This window comes from Cupressus sempervirens, chromosome 4 (genome assembly GCF_028749045.1).
Source record: "Cupressus sempervirens isolate cs-2001-9-10 chromosome 4, ASM2874904v1, whole genome shotgun sequence".
NCBI lineage: Eukaryota > Viridiplantae > Streptophyta > Pinopsida > Cupressales > Cupressaceae > Cupressus > Cupressus sempervirens.
Genome location: NC_143121.1, coordinates 804,650,527 through 804,671,165, shown reverse-complemented (window position 1 = coordinate 804,671,165; position 20,639 = coordinate 804,650,527). Strand labels below are relative to the sequence as shown.

Sequence of the window (20,639 nt, the reverse complement as noted above, 5' to 3'; positions counted from 1 at the left end):
AAAGTTGCAATCCTATGTGGGATACATTAGAGGAAACTCCACTATTATGTGTGCTTGAGTTGAAGTAACATTGGGATGGGTGACCTCATAGGAAGGCCCAATGCTTCATTGTTGTGAGAACCACCTAGATGCAATGATTGCGAAGTATTTCATTTATTATCATGAGAGATGGGTTCTTGTAATCCACTAATCGTGAAACATGGGTGAATGAGTTTGACTCCAAAACAACATGGTTGACTATTGATAGTAATATCAAAACTTAAATTTCTATGGTGAATGGTTCATAGGAAACTACAGTTGCTGAAAATTTTGCGAAAGGGCTTGCAAGATAAGTAGGTTTGACCTTTTAGGAAACTTCATAAGTTCAAGTTTGCTTGAGCTAGTATAGTACTAGGATTGCGACCTCTCAAGAAGGCTTGATGCTTCACCTTTGTGAGCATCACTTAGATGCCATCAGTTTAAAGTGTTTCATTTAATCTTATAAGAGACGGGTTCTTTTTATCCAATACTCATGAAACATGGGTCAAAAACTACATAGTTGAATTATGGTAGCACTATCAATGAACATTATGACTTGTTGAGGAAAACATCTCGTACTTATCAATTGATGAGCTAAAAGGGCTCTATAATGAATTATTCATAAGGCATAACACCTTTTGAAGGTTTTACAAATGAGTTTGTAAGCTAAGTGGGCTTAACCTTGGAGGAACTCCATAACTAAGTGCACCTACGTTGGAGTAGTAGTGGGATGGGCGACCTCCTGGGAAGGCCCAATATTTCACCTTTGTGATCATCACCTAGATGCAATGATCTCTACGTGTTTCATTCTCATGAAAGATGGGTTCTTGTTATCCACTATTCATGAAACATGGGTCAATGAGTTTGATTAAAAAATTACATAGTTGAATCTTGATGGCAATATCAAAATTATACTTTTAGAAAACATCTCCTACTAATCAAATTTAACCTTATTCAAATAAATATAATTTTTAAATATTATTAAATAGGTTTCATCAAAGATCAAATATTAGTCATGTGAAACCATTATTATTTCTCCTTTCAATCATCTAATTTTTAAAAAAAAATCTTTCAAATTGAGTTTAATGGATCTCATAATATTTTTAAAATTACATCATAATAAAATGTTTTTAAAAAAAATTATCAATGAAAATATAAATTTAAATAAATAAGTATTTTTAATTTTTAATATAAATTATTAAATATTTTTATTTTCAATTATTTATAATATTTGATATAAATTAAAAACTTTTCCAATATATCATTATGCACATGCCGATTTCACACAGATCCGTAAGTAGATTTTTATGTCTATTTATACTTTTTAAATTAAATTATATAAATATTTATACATTTGCAAATCTAAACCTCTATAAAATATTTACAATACAATTATATTCAAGTTTTTAATCTAATTACAAATTTTTTAATCACGCATCCTTTTTGAGGCCCGCGTAGACAGTTCCATGTATCTTTTCGAGATCAATGATTTAAATCACCACTGCATTTCAAATGTTGATTAAAAATATTTCACGTCTTGTTCTATATTTGTTTTGGATTGCGTGATGCTTCCGCGACTTCCTGACTTGCAATTTGATGGGGAGCCATTGATTACAGCAAGGTGAAGGTGGGTGAGGATTTTATTATAGATTTCTGGGTAACAGGCTTTCACGATTGAATAGTTTTTTCGTTATGTGTTCAAATTTCCAGTAATATTTTTGCCATGGATAATCATTTTTTTCTGGTGAAGTTGGGGTCGAGTTCTGCAAAGACAAATCCTTACTCTCCGGCTCCAGGAAAATTGAAGCCGAAGAAAGTCGTAACAATTCCAGTCAATTTCGTAGATTCTAAGACTGCCAAATCCAGAGAGGCGCCAGCTATGGAAAAATTAGGAAGCATGTGAATGATGAAGCCGTTGTGGAGTGGATTAGACGAGATGAGGAGGAGGAGCGGCTCAAATTACGGAGTGGATGGAATGGCCAAGGTTCCCAAAATCCCCCTAAACAACTTTACCCAAAGGGAGGGCTATGCCCACGCCCACGGGAAGCATTTAACACATGAATGGTAAGCACTTTAAAGGAGACCACTCCTTAATCGTTTATGTTCTAAAATAGTCTATCACATATGTACTAATAGTTGATCATTTTTAGCTTTTTCTTTTCTTGCTGATTGGTCCATTTGTGCAAAAAAGTAATTTTTTTTTGTAAGTGGCGAACATAAGGTTCAGAGGGAGCATTTTAAGTAGTGGAAAGGTTAGCTTTAAGCTCTTCACTCACCTACGGAGGTTCACCAAAAAAATCAGCAAACTTCGATGTATGGATTAAGAGTTCTAGGTGCCTAAAGTTAGCTTGAGCAACTACTGGGTTGTCTCCCCTAATCTGTTCTTTAAAAGTTGTAAAGCCTCTTCTAAGGAACAAGGGTTCGTAGTTGGATAACAACTAGGGGAAGAGATCGAGTAGCTTCTTACATTAACTTTTTGAATTTAGATCTCCTAAATCATAAGTCAAATTATGTCGATTTCTTAGGTGTACCTCTATAGGTACTCAAGAGCTTAAAGCTAAGGTTTCGGTGTTCGGGCATTTGCAGAGCTATGGTCAAAAAGTGTCATTTTAAAACACTCGCCTAACACCTGTTATATTCACCGTCCAATAGTCGCTCCCCAAAAATACTACTTGCAGTAAAATGTCCTAATAGTCATCATAAAATGTCCCAATAGTGGTGCACAAATTGGTCGATCACCAACCCAACATGTTAAAAAATGATCGATTGTTAGTACATATGTACTCAGCTATTGAAGATATCACGATTATTAGACTCAGTATAATCTACTAAATCTCTTCCCCTACCAAAAAAACAAAATCCCCTTCGTATGCTTTTTTATTTTAATTGTTTTTTTTTTCATTTTTCTGACTACATAGCCATTGCCAAAGACTTACTCTAATTAATACACATCCAATAATTATTTAAAAATATATGATAAAAAAACTATTTTAAAATGTTCTCTTAATTAGTATCTAGTCAATCTAGCTACACCTACTCTCTGGTGCTTTTATGAAAGTCTTATTATTGCTATCTTCAATGATTATCCCCATTTCACGTGGTGGGCAACGTGCTTTTATTTAATTATATTATATTTTATTTTCTCCCATGATCTATATTACGATCACCCATTTACTGTATTTCAGTTGCATTATTTCTTCATCGCCGCGATACCTTCTTCAACGCAGTTTGAACGTCACATACTCAGGTATTTCACTTCCTCTTTCTATCATTTTGTTCATTTATCTGTAAGACTAGGCGGGCCGGATATAATGAAAGAATCGCAGTATATCTTCGGTCTCAAATATGAATTGTCAAAGCTGAATTATTGAGAGATATCAAATTTTTACCATTCGCTATAATTGTTATCATAGATTTTTGCATTTGATCGTGTGTTTTTAGCAATTGGATCACACTTTTTTTTTGGTTATACATTTCGTTTTATTATGAATCATAGAATATGATTGGAAATAAACATAATCAAATCCAAAAATCCATGATAACAAAATTAACTTATCTTTTCGATCTTAATTTATACCTAGAATGGCCAAGGGATCAGGAGCAAAAGATCTGGTATCTGGAATGGGAGGAGGAATTGAAAAAACACAAATACTTTCTGCTGTTCAAGAGTAACCTCTTCTCTTCTCTACTCAATTTGCTTCAGTTTATTTACTCTTTCAGATATTCTTCACTTTAAACAGCAATTCAGAAAAAGATTCTTTTTCTATATTATTATTCGATTTGGACTCGGACATTGTCTTACGAACCTGGCTGAGCAACATTAGACGTTTGCAAATTTTCGTTATCTGATTTATTGTTCTATGACGGATATTTTGGTTTAAACTGCATTTTGTTTTCTCAAAATAAAGTTATGGGAGTGATAAGAAAACTAAACAAGGAAAAGCTTTAAAAGATTAAAAATTAACAATAACAAAAGTTTTGAAGTTTTATTTAATTTTTTATTTTCATGAGAATAAAAATACTATTTATTTGTTTAGAAACAGTAAGGTAAATATTATTTATTTTTAAAAGTTACATTGTACAAGACTGTCCAATGTATGTAAATTTTTTTATCTAGTCTTTATCCTTTTTCGGTGTTTCTTTTATTTTTGACTTGATTGCCTTTAAATTATCTATACATTCAGGTGGTTTATTTATTACATTTTTCTTGTAAATGAATTTCTAATAAGATTTGACAATGCTAGGTTTAGATTGATGTAAATGATTTGATTGTGTACAATCTCTTTGCGTTAATGTTTTGAAACACCAGGTGATACAAACTATTGCACATAATCAAATACAAAAAAAACTATATGAATCTATTTTTTTATTTTTTAAATAGCCTTCCAAAAAAAACTCCAAGGATAATGTAACAACCTGTTTTTATTAAAATGTATTCAATATATTTAATTTGCTTCATTTTTAATGTGTTTAATTGTGTATCTAAATGAAAATACAATATATTTTAACTATTTTTAAATGAAATTATAAATTATTTATTATTTTTTGGGTTGTAATATTATATTAGATTAGTTAATAATATTAGGTTATTGCCAAATAGTAAATCAAGTTTATAACTATTTTAATTTTAATTTATTATATAGTACAATTTAGAATAGTAAAAATGAGAAGAATATTATAAGTTGTAATTTTTATTTCCTACACGTGTTAGAAGCATAAATGTTATTATATACCAATATAAATTATTTTTTAAAATTATATTATAGTATAAGACATGTATATAGATGTAAAAATGCATAGAGGAAAATTTTAATAATCAAACAAGTGCCATGTAGTGGCATGTGCTTGCCATTAGAATGTATTGTAATAGAAATAATATTTGATATTATAATAATGAATATGTATAGGAAATTGAAGTTTAAAAAGATTAGATATATAATACAATTATTAATTTTTATTATGTACTATAGAATATTTTAGTATTCTAATATGTATTATAAAATAATATAATAGAAAATAACTTTGTATGTTGAACATCATTTTTATCATATATTATGCATTATGTATAGTAAAATATTAAAGAAAATGTAATATATAACTTGCTAATTATTATTTTTCATCAACAATTTAAAAAAATAAAAAATTTAATGGTAATATTTTAAATTTTAAATGATAATTCAAATTTTAAATTAGGATGCTTGTATTTCAATTTTACTATTATATTTTTTTTAAATATGAATATAAAATTTAATTTAAAAAAAAAAAAACTATGAAATAAACATTTTTAAAATTTTACATTGTGTTTTCAAAAATATTTATATACATTAGAACAATAACTTACTTCACACTTGGGATGTTTATAGGGAAAATAATAGAAGATATATTTTATCTATTAGTTTCTTAATAGTAGTTTGTGAATGTATCTATATTAATTTGCGAAATTCATGCCGTTAAAAAAGAAATATGGTGGGAGCTCCGAGAAAAGAGGTCTTATAAGACAAAATGAATTCAACCAATTAGAATGGAGATAAATATTTTTTCATAATATATTATATTGATTAAAAATATGAAAAATTTAAAAAAATTGAAACAAGGTAAAAATGCTTGCATATAATTAGTTGATACATTTCACTAATGAGACATAGTGAATGCAATAATCATTATGAATTAGTCTAATACATTTTGCATACATTATGTTGTAATATCATGATATATAATAAAATTTCTACACCATTCTATTCCTTTATTTAATTATAATAGCTATTTCAATATCTATTCTAACTGAATTTTAGATAATTATTTGTATTTAGTTGTTTAATTTAGATTTATAAATAATAAAAAGTTTCTCTTTAAACAAAGTTATAATATCTATATATACCCATCTTTATGTCCATACAATTATTTTTTGAAATATATAAAATTGTTTAACATAAATATGACTTATCATCATATATTACACAACTCAATCATTTCCTATGTACTGGATATACAATAGTCTCTCGCTATCTCCATTTCTACCTACATATCTCTTTATTCTCTCCTTCATTTCTGTCCCTATCTTCATCTATCATATCCAATCAAAAGCATCAAAGCTGGATATAGGATTTTAACAAATGAGATAAGAGAAAACTGGTTGTAAAACTTATCATAGTATTCTTGGTTCGATAAAACAAACTACCTGTGTTTGACTTTGAAGTAAATTCCCGTGTGTTTGGTTACTTCCCATTCTGACATATTTACAATACCTATGAGTGCTGGGCAGACCAAATTAACTGTAAATTAGTATCGAAAAGGGATTAATTCAGACATGCATAAAAATGGTTTGTATCATGTCTTGTTGAGTGCAAGGCTCTGACACTTTAAGGGATAAGGCCGGGATCGTGTTCCAGGTGATTTTGATGGCATGGATGTCCCTCAGTCCTTGGTTCTAAGTCGAAGAGATTTCAGGCACCAGTGGGTGGTCTCTAAAATGTCTATATAGTGACCTCAACTGATTGGTAGCTCACAAGCTTCGTCCTGATCCTGAATTGTTGACAGGTCTGAACACTCCATTAGAAAAAATAAAAATGGTTTGGATAAGTATACCCTGCACAAGGAATAGTATTTGCAAATGTTTTTCTTTAATAAGCCTCCTGATCTATAAACTCGGTCATTGAAATCCATGCACAAAACTCAATACACAGACCTCTCGATCATTTAAATTCATGCAAAAAACAGAGGCTACAGCTCTCACCTGCATGAGGCGACAGAAGCCCTAAATGCCACCTGGTGTTCTCTCAGTCCTTAATGTAGGGAACTGGGAGCTATTTTTTTTATCCCTTTGTTGTTGGGTTGCTCGCCATAGCTCCAGGAATGATAAACTCGAGGCAACACACAAGGGTGATAAACAATAGATGTCAACAGTACTTAAGTCCTGCAAGAATAACCTCTATAAACGTGCCTTCTCTACCATTGATAGTTGTAATTGCTACCTCTATGACCGTCTGCAGACTAAATGAGAGTGTGCCAAAATTGTTTTGTATAAATTTTGCATCTTTTGGACGACGAACATTAATAAATAATGGAGAATATACAATTTATGAAAGCAATCTCCGCCACGCAGCAACGAATGAGAACTTAAACGTTTATTAGGATTCCTTAGTTTATAGAATGTCATGGCATTCTGCACAATTATATTGCTTTAAAATACAAATTAGAATAGAATACAATATAGTGGCTTCTTTCCTTGGAAAAATATGACGTAAAGAACAAGGGTGGGATAGCAACGGTAGGCGTGCAGGCATACAATTTCTACATAACAAACGACTAAAATCCCGTTCACGATGACCATGATGAAGTTAGTAGTACCGGTTCTTAGGGTAAGAACAAATTCTATTGTTTATATCTGTATTTAATTATATAATTTCCTTTATTTTTGAAATTGTCAAGAACATATATTTTGCGAGAACATTGTTACTTGGTAATAAAGTGTTTCAATTTTTGAACCTGTTAATCCTTTGGTTATGTGTGAAATACATCCTATTTTAATCATTGGAATGGTCATTTTATCTCTGAGTTCTTGAGAGTTTCTGAATCTTCATATCTTTGGCTCGTTCCCAACTCCACCCAGCACTTGAAATTTTCAAAATCCGACTTCTGAGCCCCAAGTTATTACAGGTTAATGGAAAGACCCAAATTACGTGTTTTCAAGTTTATCATTAACCATTAACCTCTCAAATAGGTTAATGATAACTTTTAAATTGCGCATTTTGGAGTAGGTTAATTAACCTCTCCAAAAACACGTATTTTTTAACCTCTCAAATAAGTTAATGGTAACTTTCAAATTGCGCAGTTTTGGAATAGGTCTCCAAAAATGAGTATTTCTTAACCTCTTCGAGACGGTCATTAACCTGTTTGAAATTCCAAATCAAATGGTTTGAAATAAAAAAAAGAGAGGCTGGCTGAGAAAGTTATCTTCACTAAACGTAACATCAAAAGGTGACACAATTTTCTTAGCACATTCATTACACTAGAAGCATCACTGTACCCTCATGATGTTTTAAACCGGTTGGTCACATGTAAGTTTTAAAACAAAGTGGCAGTTTTGATCTAATGACATTATCAAAGAGGAGAAATATCTTATCTGCCACCTTTCTAAGAGATAACGCACTCATAGGAGAGGCAGCTCTCAGTGTATAAGCCATATGAGCCTTCAATCCATAGAACTACTAAAGCAAGTGGCTTAACTATATCAGAATCATGCTGGAAAATATCAAATCGTTTGCTTCTTATGAGGATTTTAACCTACGAAGAGCCTTCTTGGGTTGAAGAAGAGCTATTTTTCACATTATTTACATCTCAAGCTGCTGTTCAATTACATGGGCACGTACATAAGTAAACTGGAATAAAGCCGATAAATGCAGACCGTTCTCTTCATGAAGTGTAGGTGGGAGTTTGGTAAGCTATATATAGCCACAGTGTATACATGAGTATCATTGGTATGATCATGTTGTTAGTTCATAGCTCTCAGCTTCATGCTAAGAATTTGAAATATTGACATGGCTTAGCAGCAATGTATACATATATAGCAACTTACAAACTTACCAACTCTGTAAAACAAATACGGGCTGTGATACGCATGTAACCCGAGAGCATTGTATTCCCCACGTGAGCACTTGATATGCTCATGCCACCACAACTGAGCTTGAGGAGTATGCAAGTTTATCATCAACCTCATACCAGGGATGTAAAGCATGGAGACAAACCTATTATACTTGTGTAGATGCCTTTAGCCGATTAAGACACAGGCTGCGAATAGAGGGAATGTGCAAACATGGATGTATAAAGGCATTATTCCATTTTACAATTTTAAACTATACCTTATCGGGATAAGAACAGTGGACTTGCGGTTCAAATGAGTATGGAAAGTGGGTAAAAGTAAAAGTGATACCAAATTCTTTTATTATTTTGATGGGCGACTGCATGAAGGCATGGAGCAATGGGAGGATATGGAATGACATACACAAAGTGCGTGAATGGGAATCTATTTGAGTAAAGAAGTAGTTTTGTCCAAAAATACGACAACCTTGAATCGAATAGGATTCTAATTGTTCATTTCTAGATTCATGGACAAGTTGCAAAGGATGTAAACAGTACCCAAGATCGCTCCTGACTTGTTTGAGATAATGCCAAAATAAAAGGGCAATGAAAATGAATAGAACATATAGAGTGATAGCAAAGTGTTCGACAAAATGAAATACTCATTCCTTACTTGTAGCTCTGAAAGCTTCACTCTTTAGGTTATTCAAATTCAGATCAACATCCTTACCTTCTTCGGCAATCAACAATCTACATATAGGCTGGAGCATCATTAACGTCATGCAGATTTGTGAGTAAATTATAGTCCAGGCATGATCAAATTATTGTGAATGTTTGATACAAGACATGGTAATCTTTAGTCCAATGTAATAGATCTTTTGGTTGAATAATTGGTTTGTTACTTTGAAGCTAGAAATAAAGAGTGTGGTGCGAGGTTGAAGGTGTCTAGCATATTTGATAAAGAAAGATTGATAATCAATCGTGAATTACAAGTATCAGAGGCTGGATTATGCTCCTATTTTAAGAAGTACACTTCCAGATATCGATGATACCATTTTAGGAAGTGTCTGCCTTCAAGACTTCTGGTCATCTCTTGTGAATGAAGAAAGGACCCCATTAGCCAAAAAGATATTAGAAAGTGGCTTAGCTTGAGCAAGCGGACATCCCATTTCAACACAGTGCCCAGACTTGGTATTAGAGTGCATGAAGGCTTATCATCCAAATACTAGAGAAGTTATTTCATCGAACAATAAAGTAATTGTCCATCTAGATCATGCCTCTATTGCTAGTGTTTTTCGATTGTCTACCCGGATGCAATATGCCAGCATCGATCTGAGAACTGCCAAAGAGTATTTTATTGCAAATCAAAGTCAATGTCTAACCACCATTCCCAGGTCATGGTTCTCGCAACCAAGAAAAGGGAAATCTCAATTAGGCAAATCCATTCATAGGTCATTGTTAAAAGAAGATGTGGCAAACATGGTGACCCTATTAAGCAGGATCGTTGGTCTTCGGGATTTGCACGAGTTTGAAGGTTGGATGTTCTTGTTTATCAACATGATCTGTGAAGGAAAACATCATATTGATTGAGCTGAAATTATCAGCGACTCACTACATAGACAACTCATGGGACTTCAAGAAAATGACTATTTTTATATGACTTCATATCTTTTTTATGCTATCACAAGCACCAAAAGTTGGCCAGGACTTAACGGGCAGGGTGTTTATGATGATATGACCATCATTTATAATCATCTTCCTCAAATTCAGTATGATAATATCTTGCACCATTTTAGAAGAGTGAATGACGCATTCACAATGCTAACTGTAAGGGAAATTCAAGGGAACATTGGACTCAGAATTTCACCGGAAGCAGAGATGAAAGTACAAAAATATGGAAGTGTTTTCATACAATTCTTGAAGTTTACTATATTAGGTTAGCTGCCTATGATGGGTGTCCGTTAATGCTGCCTAGATTTGTTGATGATAAACTGGTCTTAATTGAAATGTGCAAGTAGATTAGTCAAATCAATAAACTTTGAAGGAATAGGAGGATAGATGAAATACCTTTTCCTATCGGCATTGGATATTATAGTTGTGATACTGCATCAGATGCCAGGAACATTGAAAGATCTATTGCCACAATAAATTTGCATCCATACACGATGTGTTTCCCTTATGACAGTAAGAGCTATGCAGTGACTAGGTTAAAGTTAAATCCTAGTCTTAGTCACTTCCCGGCTCTAGAAGACTTTTGGGAAGATTGTGAAAATGATTTCGAAGTCAAGAAGAGAGATTGGATGTGGCTTATAGTACGACAAGTGATAGACTTCAAGTTGGACATTGATGTGACGGGTGTTGATGATGATGAGGTTTCTTTGGTTAATCCTTACTATTATGAGAAAATTGAATTGCTAGATATCCCTCCTATTGATTGGTCAATTCCAGAGTTAAAAAGCTTGAAGGAGAGGACTGCCTTTGGTCTTAAAAGGACAAGAGACTGTGTCAATAAAGTCAAGACAGAAAGGGTAACTACTGAATTCCAAAGTAGGGAGAGAAGAGGCAATCGAGGAGAATCATCTCGAATGGCATTAAAGGAAACTTCTGGTGAGAAAATGTAGCAATTAGATGCAAGTGTTCTAGATCAAGATGAAAATTTAAATCATATGGCTAAGTTTACAGTCAAAAAGAGAAGGACAAAGATGAAAAGTAAATCTACTAGATCAAATTAGGAAGGAAATGAGCCTAATATGAAGGATCAAGGAACTCCCCAAACTGTTGAACCACACATTCCCATTACATCTTCTCATGATGTAGCACTCCCTCATTTGAGTCTCTCTCCTCCTTAGATATCATTAATAGACATCACACAGCTGGATAATCAATTATCTAATTCAGAAGATTTAATGATGATTGCTGAAAATATAATAGGCGATATACAAGTTTCAAATATTACGCATTCATGGTTCCAGAATAGTCTTCAGAAGAAAAAGAAAGTTGTTTAAATGATCCCACCTCCATTTGATGTGATCTCTAGTTTCCTTCAGAAACCTCCTAAGGTGAAAAAGACCAAGGTGATGTCTAGGTTAGCTATTAATAAAACCTCAAGCAACCTATGCGTAGAATTAGCCAAGCTTATAATTGAAAAGAGTGTTGATGAAGCATCCGAATCAGATTTCATTCTAGATAAGGTTGATCTTGGTCCTTCTAATGTCGAAAGAGATTTTCAAAATTTTGAAGTGACTGTTGCCCAAATGTTGCAAAGGGCGAAGAAAGAGAAAAGAACCAAGGAGCAACTCAAGGAACAAGTTCAGATGTTGGTATCATATATTAATTCAATCAACGATCCCTCTAATGCCAAAGCAGTGGTTACTTCACCGGTTCTAATAGGTCCTGATGGTATTTTAAATCATACTGTTGTTGGAAGAATAAACAAATACAAGTCACATAGCATGATGATCGAAGCTTGGATAAATAGGATGATGGAGGATGCTTGAAAACTTATAATTGGAGTGAAGGAGATATATGGAAAAGCCATCGAACAGATATAGGAAATTTCTAAAGAGCTGGAAAATAGCAAGGAACATAAATCCACTTAGCAAAAAGTGGTTGATGAATTAAAAGAAATAGCCAAGTTAGATACAAGCGTCTTACTTCTTGAAAAAATTATTGCTGATCCAAGCGACAACCAAACACATATCTAGAGTAAAAGTGTTGGTTGGAAGATGATAAACATCAGCAAAGGGATTGCCGAGTTTGAAAAGTTAATAACTTCTTGGGAGCAACTAAAAATGAAAGTTACAGATGAATTAATCTCTACTATTATAGGTGGGGTGGCAGAACGTGATCTTCAACATATTGATTGCTAGTTTCTCCTTGATTCCTTTAGTGTTCAGATTCATTCAGAAATAGAGAATTGTGTATCAGATGCTAAAACTATGATGAAGCTCATCCTAGTTGCAGTCACTCTGGGAGATTGTAACATTTCAGTCTATCGACAAGAGTCAAAAGAGATTCAAGATAGATACTTCACAGCCAAACTCAAGATGGAAAATGTGTTCATTCCGAACTATGAATCAATGATGATAATCCTAGATGTTTACAAGGCTTTCCGGGATAGATCAATCGTGTCCGAATAGATAGAGTTATTAGCTAGAAGATCAATGATTGAATATGTATACATTCTTAGGAATTCTAGCGGAAAGTTTTGTTTTCGGAAGTCTTCCTTGTATAGGTTAATTTTCTTGAGGTTAATTAACCTCCCCAAAATCACGTATTTTGGAGGTGGTTATTAACCATGAAGAGGTAGTTATTAACCTTTATGTCCATATAAGGAATCATTTTTGCTTTGTAAAGGGATTTTTTTGGTTTTAAAAATAAGGGAACACTATGCTGAAATTTTGATCTAGAGATAAAATTTTGGAAAGTATATACACTTTTTATCTCTGAAATAAAAAAATCTCTATTATCTTCTTGGTGCAAGGAAATGAAATGAGATGTGCTTTGGGTTTCTTATTTTAAAATCAAAATTGTTATCTGCTATAGTAAACATTCTCATGGTATTGTGTGAGTGTTTATGAATAATAAATGTGTTTGGTAATACTAGTTGCTTTCAAGCATAGTTCTTGATAACCTTTGTTATCGTTCTTGTTTACCCAAGAAGGTTGTGAGGGTGTGTGGTGCATTCGTCCTGAATGGCTTTCTCTTGATCTTTGAAGTTTTAGATTCTTTATTTGAAAACCCTTTAAAAATTATATCATATGAGGGAGCTGCCCCTCTAAACATAGAGGAAGGCCGCATATCAAGGGCCAATCCAACTGTTGTGAACAATTTGCCACACACTCCGTTGGACAAATTCTACTATGACAAATCTGCTTACCAACAAACATGTAAGACATTAATGACAAGATATAACTGTACAGTATAGATATTAATGAAAATAAATTATAATCTAGTACTTGCATATCAATATTAGAAATATTTAAGAAACAAACTTAAGAATTACCATTCATAATATGCTAACTCTTACATTTTCCTATTTTCAAATTTATATGAGAAATTTTCAATAAAACTAGCGATTTAAAAAGACTTTTATTATACCATATATTTAATATTTATAATTTATGATTTCATAATATGTTTTGTTTAACATATATATATAATTTGTATAAAATTATATATATGTATATGTATATGTATATGTATACATATACATACATATACATATACATATACATATACATATACATATACATATACATATACATATATATATATATATATATATATATATATATATATATATATATAGAAAACTTTTGTAAATAAAAAATCATAGTTTTAACTCTATATATATATATATATACAAAAAAGTTTTTTTTTTTTGGATGGGTAAGAAGCTAAAGCCAAAATTTATTATCATGTGTTGTGATTAATTATTATTATTGTTTTTAAGTGTGAGTAGATTCAAACCCAAAACCTCTTTAATAAGAGGCTCACAATTTACCATTGTGTTGTAGGCTCTTGCCTTATATACAAAAAAGTTTTAACATAGTATCTCTTATAATTTAATCAAAATTACTTATTAGAAATTTTATATATATATATATATATATATGTTAAGTATTTTAAATTGAGATGATATTTATCATTATTTATTGGTATATGATTTTAAATTATAATTACCTTTATCATAGGTTTTATATATTATAGATTATAAATATAAATATTTATTATTATTTTAATTAAATTAAGACAAATTGTCTATTCTATTTGAAAAATATATATAACATGAAATTAAACCATATTTTTAAATTATGGTTTAATTTGAAATAAATTATTCTAAAATATAATTTTGAAATTATGAATTCTCTTTGCAAATCATTAACTTGTCTAAATCATGTATTTCATTTCTTTGTGAGTGTTTCTAAAATATTTTTGTCGAGTCTTTTATGTTTCAATCTTTCCCATTCCTTTATGATAGTTTTATATATTCACATCTCAACTTTCAAAACTCTAAAATATTTGCAACAAAATATTATGTCAATTCTTCGTCAATTAACTAAAAGTCAAGAAAATGGTTATTCTTGAACCACATTCTAATTACTATCATCTTTAATTTGTTTGTGTATTTTAATTGAATATCAACTATTTTCAAAGACATTGAGTTTCTTAAATCTATAATTATATTTCTTTCATCTCTCTTCTCAAAAGGTCTTATTACAAAAAAAACAATTAATACAAATTTAACTAATATGTGACCATACAATTCATCATATGACACAATTTAGTTCATCTAAATAACTTCTAACCCATTCAAATGTTCTAATATATGCTTATTCAAAAAAATATTCAAATTAAAAAAGTTAGTTAAAATATAATATTTCTTATTACTATTATTTTTATTAATTAAATGTTTTCTCTCCACCTTTAAAATTATAATTACTATTTTTATGCATAAAGGTCTTTAACAAGATCAAATTCAAATATATCTTTAAAATTTTTAATTACAAATTTTAGATATATTTTTATTCATTAAATGTTTACTCTCTATCTTCAAATTTCAATTGCAAAATTTAAAAATATTTTTATTCATCATATGTTTATGAACATGGAGATAAAATATTTTTCTCGTTAAAAATTATTAAGAATTATTAGAGGACATATGCTCTATATTCAAATATATCATTTCAATAATTTGATTCAATATTGTAATCCTTTATCCACATAGTAGCCCAAAATCTTACCATATTTTCAAGTAATGGCATCTTAACCTTTTGATTGTTTGTGCTACTAAACCTAGTTGAATAGGAACACTCTTCTATGACAGTAAAAATGGTATCTTATCTATTGTTAAGTACACCATTAAGGTTTTACTCAAAAATTATCCCAAAATCCTACAGACCATAGGTAGGAACTTTGGTGCTTGGGCCCCTTGTTGAACACCCCAAATGATGGATAAAACATTTTCCTTGCTTAAAAATGTGACCTTGGTTGTAGGAGAAAACTAATACGAAGAATAACAAAGTATTTCAGTTGAACCTCATAAAACTCTAATTTAATGGGTTTTTATTGAAATATATTAATTTATAATATTTTTTATAGGTGTTAAATTAATGAAGTTTTATAAGAATTATATTTATGTAAAAATTTTATTTTATTTTTGTGTGTGTGTATATATATTCATAGTCTTTTATTTTTTCTTATTTTTAGATCTATACATCTCATTCTATTTTTATTATATAAATATTTGTGACAATAAACTATATAATATCAATTGTAACTTCTCTTGTAAATCAAGAATTTTGAGCTTTGAAGTCAAGGTGTTGTGGTATCCCAAGATCATTCAATTTTTGTTATTCAACTAGAGAGACTTTTAGATGATGTTCAGTATTGGTTTAATCATGTCCTCATTTGTAAATGCATGGGCTTGCATCTTTCACTACATGTGTTATAATCTTGAGTGCACATCATCTAGAATCTTGAAGGAGACATGGAGTTACTTTTGGTGACTAATAACTATTTCCTGGTAACCTTTTCTTGCATGTTAGATAAGGATAATGCTTTTGAAGGAGGCCCTTATTTCTTCAACCAAGTGGGACTCTTTATCAAACCTTAGCATATTGGCTTCAACTCTATTGAGGAGCTCCCATCTTGAGTACATGTGTGGGTTCAATTGTCGAGACTTTTTTTAGGGATCTAGAGGGAAGAAATTATTGACTCAATCTCGTTGCTTTTTGAAAAACTTGTGGGTTCAGTCACACAAACTCAAGATCAAAAGATAATATCTTATGCATATATTTGATTAGAAGTTGATTTAAATAATCCTTTACTAGACTCTATGGGAATTTTTTGGGGAAAATCTTCCTAGATCCAATAGCTAGGTTACAAGACTCTAGCATTAAGGAGCAAAAAAAATCTTGAATATGGTCACTAACAATGGAGGTGTCCCAGAAATTTTTTTTATCCATTGGAAGCTTTTGATCCTCCTCACTTTGCTTTTTGGGAGGATAATAGAAAGGCTCATATGTCTAGTAGGATAGTACATAAGGAAGGCTTTATTCATGTTAACTACCCTTAGAATAAGGGAAAAGGAAAGAAGAAAACCTAGATGGATAGACACAATGAGGGCACTTCTAATAGGTTTGATGTTCTATATGAGTTGGTTCAAGAGGAAGGAATTCCAATTCAAAATTCTTTTAGGGATAAAGTTGTGAGGTGCATGATGAGGATACAAAGAGGATTGAGCTTTATCTTAGAGGACCAATAGGATAGACTGGTGGCTGCGAAGTTGCCTACTCAAGTTCATGATATTAGGGATCTCAGTGGGTCTCAGGTTCTAGAGGTTGCACTAGGATTGGCTTTTGTTCCTCCTTCTACTAAAGTGGCCTCATATTCTTTGAAGAGTAACAGAGCCTCTCCTATCTTAGGCTTGCAACATAAGCCCCTTAAAAAGAAGACTTTAGACAAGCCTTCATGGAGTGGATGGAAGACTAATTAGGAGAAGGTGAAGATAATTGGTGATACCTTGGTTGAGTTGAGGTTTGTGAAGATAATTGATACCCATTTCTCTCAACCCCATAAATGATTATTTTAACATGGTTTATAAGGGGGTTGAAAAACATCCTTGGACAAAAGATTTTTCATAGATTAATTGAATATCACTCTATTTATATAGTTTTAATCCAAGAAACCAAGCTTATAGTGGATGATTTGGTCAATTGTGTCCCTCGTATCTGGCCCCATGGCCTTTGGCAAGGGGTGGGTACTCATAGCAATTTGAGAGGGTTGTTTTCTTCTAAGACTCAGGGTTACCCCCTTGTGGTGGATTTCTAGCCAATTTTCCATCTCTTTGGTTGCTTTTAGGCAATATTCTAATATTTATGCTCATGTTGATCTCTTTGGTAAGTCCCATCTTTGGGGTCACATCAATCTTTTTCAGTCCTTGGATCTTTTCTACCTTGGATAATGGCTGGTGATTTTAATGGTGTTACTAGTTTGGAGGGAAAATGAGGTGGGTCAGTTAGGTTGGACCCTTCTTCAAATCTTCTTGGAGATAATATTGATCTCCTGAATTGCATTGATGTGAAGTCAATTAATGTTTTTTTTACATGGAATAATAGGAGTGGTGTTGAGGCTATTTCAGAAAACCTCGATAGATTTTTTTCTCCTACTAACAAGTGAATGAAATTTTTTCTATCAATTCAAACATTTTTTAATCTAGGGGCTCTAAGCATTGCTCCATCAAGTTTTCTACCACCTCCTACAAGATATCCAAAATCTATCATTCAAATTCCAATTGATGTGGTTGCATGATTGGTCTCTATAGGATCTGATGGTTGATTGGTGGTATGAAGGGATGTATGCCCATGGAAAGGCTATGTATACTTTTGGGAAGGGTTAGAACGTGTGAAATACAAGCCCAAGAGGTGCAATAAATAATGTTTCAAGAATCTACATGCTCAAAATTTGGCATCTCAGTACAAGTTGAATAGTGTCACTTGTCAGATTTAGTAACAAGGGACAACTTTTGATCTTAATTGAGATGAGTCCCTTTCATTTAAGGACTTGGAATATTAGGAGGTGTTTGAGGATATATTTTGGAAGGAAAAGTATTGAATTGATTGGATTCATGAAAGACATAGAAATACAACTTTTTTCCGTAACTTTGTCAAGGCTTGAAGGCAGGGTAATTCAGTTTCTCTCATCTTTTCTAAGTGGCTCATATCTTCTATAAGGAAGCAATTTACGTGGAAGATGAAAATTACTTTTTGAATTTGTTCACTAAGTGATATCTTGAAACTATGGTGGAAGAGAGGGTCATTCTGATGCTCCATATTGCTCCCAAAATTGGAGGAAGTTGTGTTTCATATGAGAAAAGGTGAGGCTCCTATATCGGATGGGGTTTCCACTTGATTTATTTCCATAAATTTTTAGAGATTATAAAATTTGATATTTTAGAAGTGCCTTGGGAATCTCATAGGAATAAAAAATACTAATGTCTATGAATCCTACCTTCTTAGCTCTCATTCCTAAGGAGGGGGCTAATAGTATGAATCAATTTAGATCTATTTCTTTATGTACAATGTGATCTACAAATTATTACTAAATTAATTGTTGAAAGACTCAAGACATTCCTTTGTGAATTGATCGTTGAGGAGTGGTGTGTTGGTAGAAGATAGATTTTGGATGATGTTGTGCTAGTGATGGAGGCTATTAATTCTATGGACACCTCTCAGGAGAAAGTTGTGTTTAGTATAATTGATATGGCTAAAGCTTATGATTGGGTGAACTAGGATTTCCTATTGAGTTTTGTATTGGCCTTTTGCTTTAGACAAGAATGAGAAAATTGGACCTTCTCAATCATGTGAATCCTACCCCTTTTTAGTTCTAGTTAATTTGGGGAACCTTTTGAGTTATTTATCGCTTCTTGGGGAATTTAGAAAGAGGGCCCTTTATTCCCATATTCATTTATTATCATGTCTAAGGGACTTGGGAGATTTCTTTAATTCTCAGGATCTAGGAAGGGTCTTATTTAGGGATGGAATTGAAGTAATACCCTACCTCCCTATTCTCATCTTTAATTTGTGGATGAAACTAGTTTGATGGGAATAGCCAAGATCAATGAGGTGGTGAATTTTAGGAGAGCCTTGGACATCTATTTGAAAGCCTAAGGTTAGAAAATTACTGAAGATAAATCTTTGATCTATTTATTTATAACTCCTTGGGATATTCACAATAGGATTACTAGAATTCCCATGTTTGATATTGGTTTTCTTCTCCTATTGTACCATGGTACTCCCTTAATTTTGTGATCTTAGTGTAGAGCTTTTTGACAAGGAATTTTGGAATTTTTTGAAGTAGGGTTACTTACAAGTGGCTATCTTCTACTAGAGAGTTAGTATCTTGAATGATATGGTGCATATTCTTCCCATTTATAGGTGTTTTGGGTAGGTTCCCTGCTCTAGATTGGTGCTAGATTTTAATGATCTTTCTTGATAACTTCTTTTGTATGGTAGTCTTTCAAAGTGGAGTTTTGTCAAATGGGAGTTTGTTTGAAGATTGAAGCATGTTGGGGATCTTGGTCTTTGGTCTATTTCTTTGGTTAACGAGGCCTTGGTGGCTAATTTTTGTTGCAGGTGGTGAATTGATCAAGATTAGGTTAGGGCAAAGATTCTAACCTACATATATCTCCTTAGTGTTGATAACCATGAGGTGAAAAATATTGATTTATTGGGTAGAGGTTCTTATATTTGGTAAACTCTTAAGAAGGGAGTTTAACTTAGTAAGGATGGAATTTTATTGATTTTTAATAAAGATTTTGAAGCTCCTTTTCAATAGGACTCTTGGGATAGTCACCTTCCTATTCTTTCCATCTTCCCTTATCTTCAGTCTCTTCACAATATTTTTACTGATACTAAGTGGGTTAAGATGGAGAATTTTAAAATTATTTTTTGTGTAGGTCAATAGAGGTGACGTGTTGGAAGGATCCACATGAGTGACCCCTAGGTGACTCTTTTGAGGATAGTATTAAATTGCACAAAATCTTGGAGGGAATGTTATGCATTTCCCTTAAAGAGAGAGACATGTTGGCTTGGGCCCCAACCCAAAACAAAAATTTACTATTGTTAAAAGTTATATTGTGCTAGATACGCAAATACATGGTTTGACAGATGTGTCTTGGTCAAATAAGGTATGTAATATCTCTTCGTAGACAAAATGTATTTTTTTCTTATGGTTGGTGCTTAGAGGAAATTCCTCACATGGGAGAATCTTCACAAGAGAGGTTATTAAGGTCCCTATATTTATTCTCATTGTTTTCATAGTGAGGAATGAGGTTCCATTTTTTTCAATGTCCTTTATCTAGTGAGATCTAGCATAGGTGGTGGGAAGCATGGAAACATGCATGTATTACTACTACCTCCTTAATAGGATTTTGGGAGAGTTTGAATTGACCTCCTAAGAAGAATCTTTTCTCTAAGTCACTTGGGCTATCAGGCATGCCTTTATTATGTAGAACCTATACTTGGAAATAAATGTAGTTT

The 20,639-nt window shown here is 32.1% G+C and overlaps 1 protein-coding gene across 1 annotated transcript in view; it reads left to right on the top strand.

The window, feature by feature from the left end:
* The first annotated feature begins 3,600 nt into the window (after nucleotides 1–3,600).
* Nucleotides 3,601–20,639, top strand: part of LOC149563837 (cycloartenol-C-24-methyltransferase-like) — a 184,589-nt gene continuing 167,550 nt past the window's right edge. Inside the window, exon 1 of the mRNA XM_089828251.1 lies at nucleotides 3,601–3,686. Coding sequence (XP_089684377.1) covers nucleotides 3,601–3,686 — 86 coding nt within the window. The remainder of the gene's footprint in view (nucleotides 3,687–20,639) is intronic.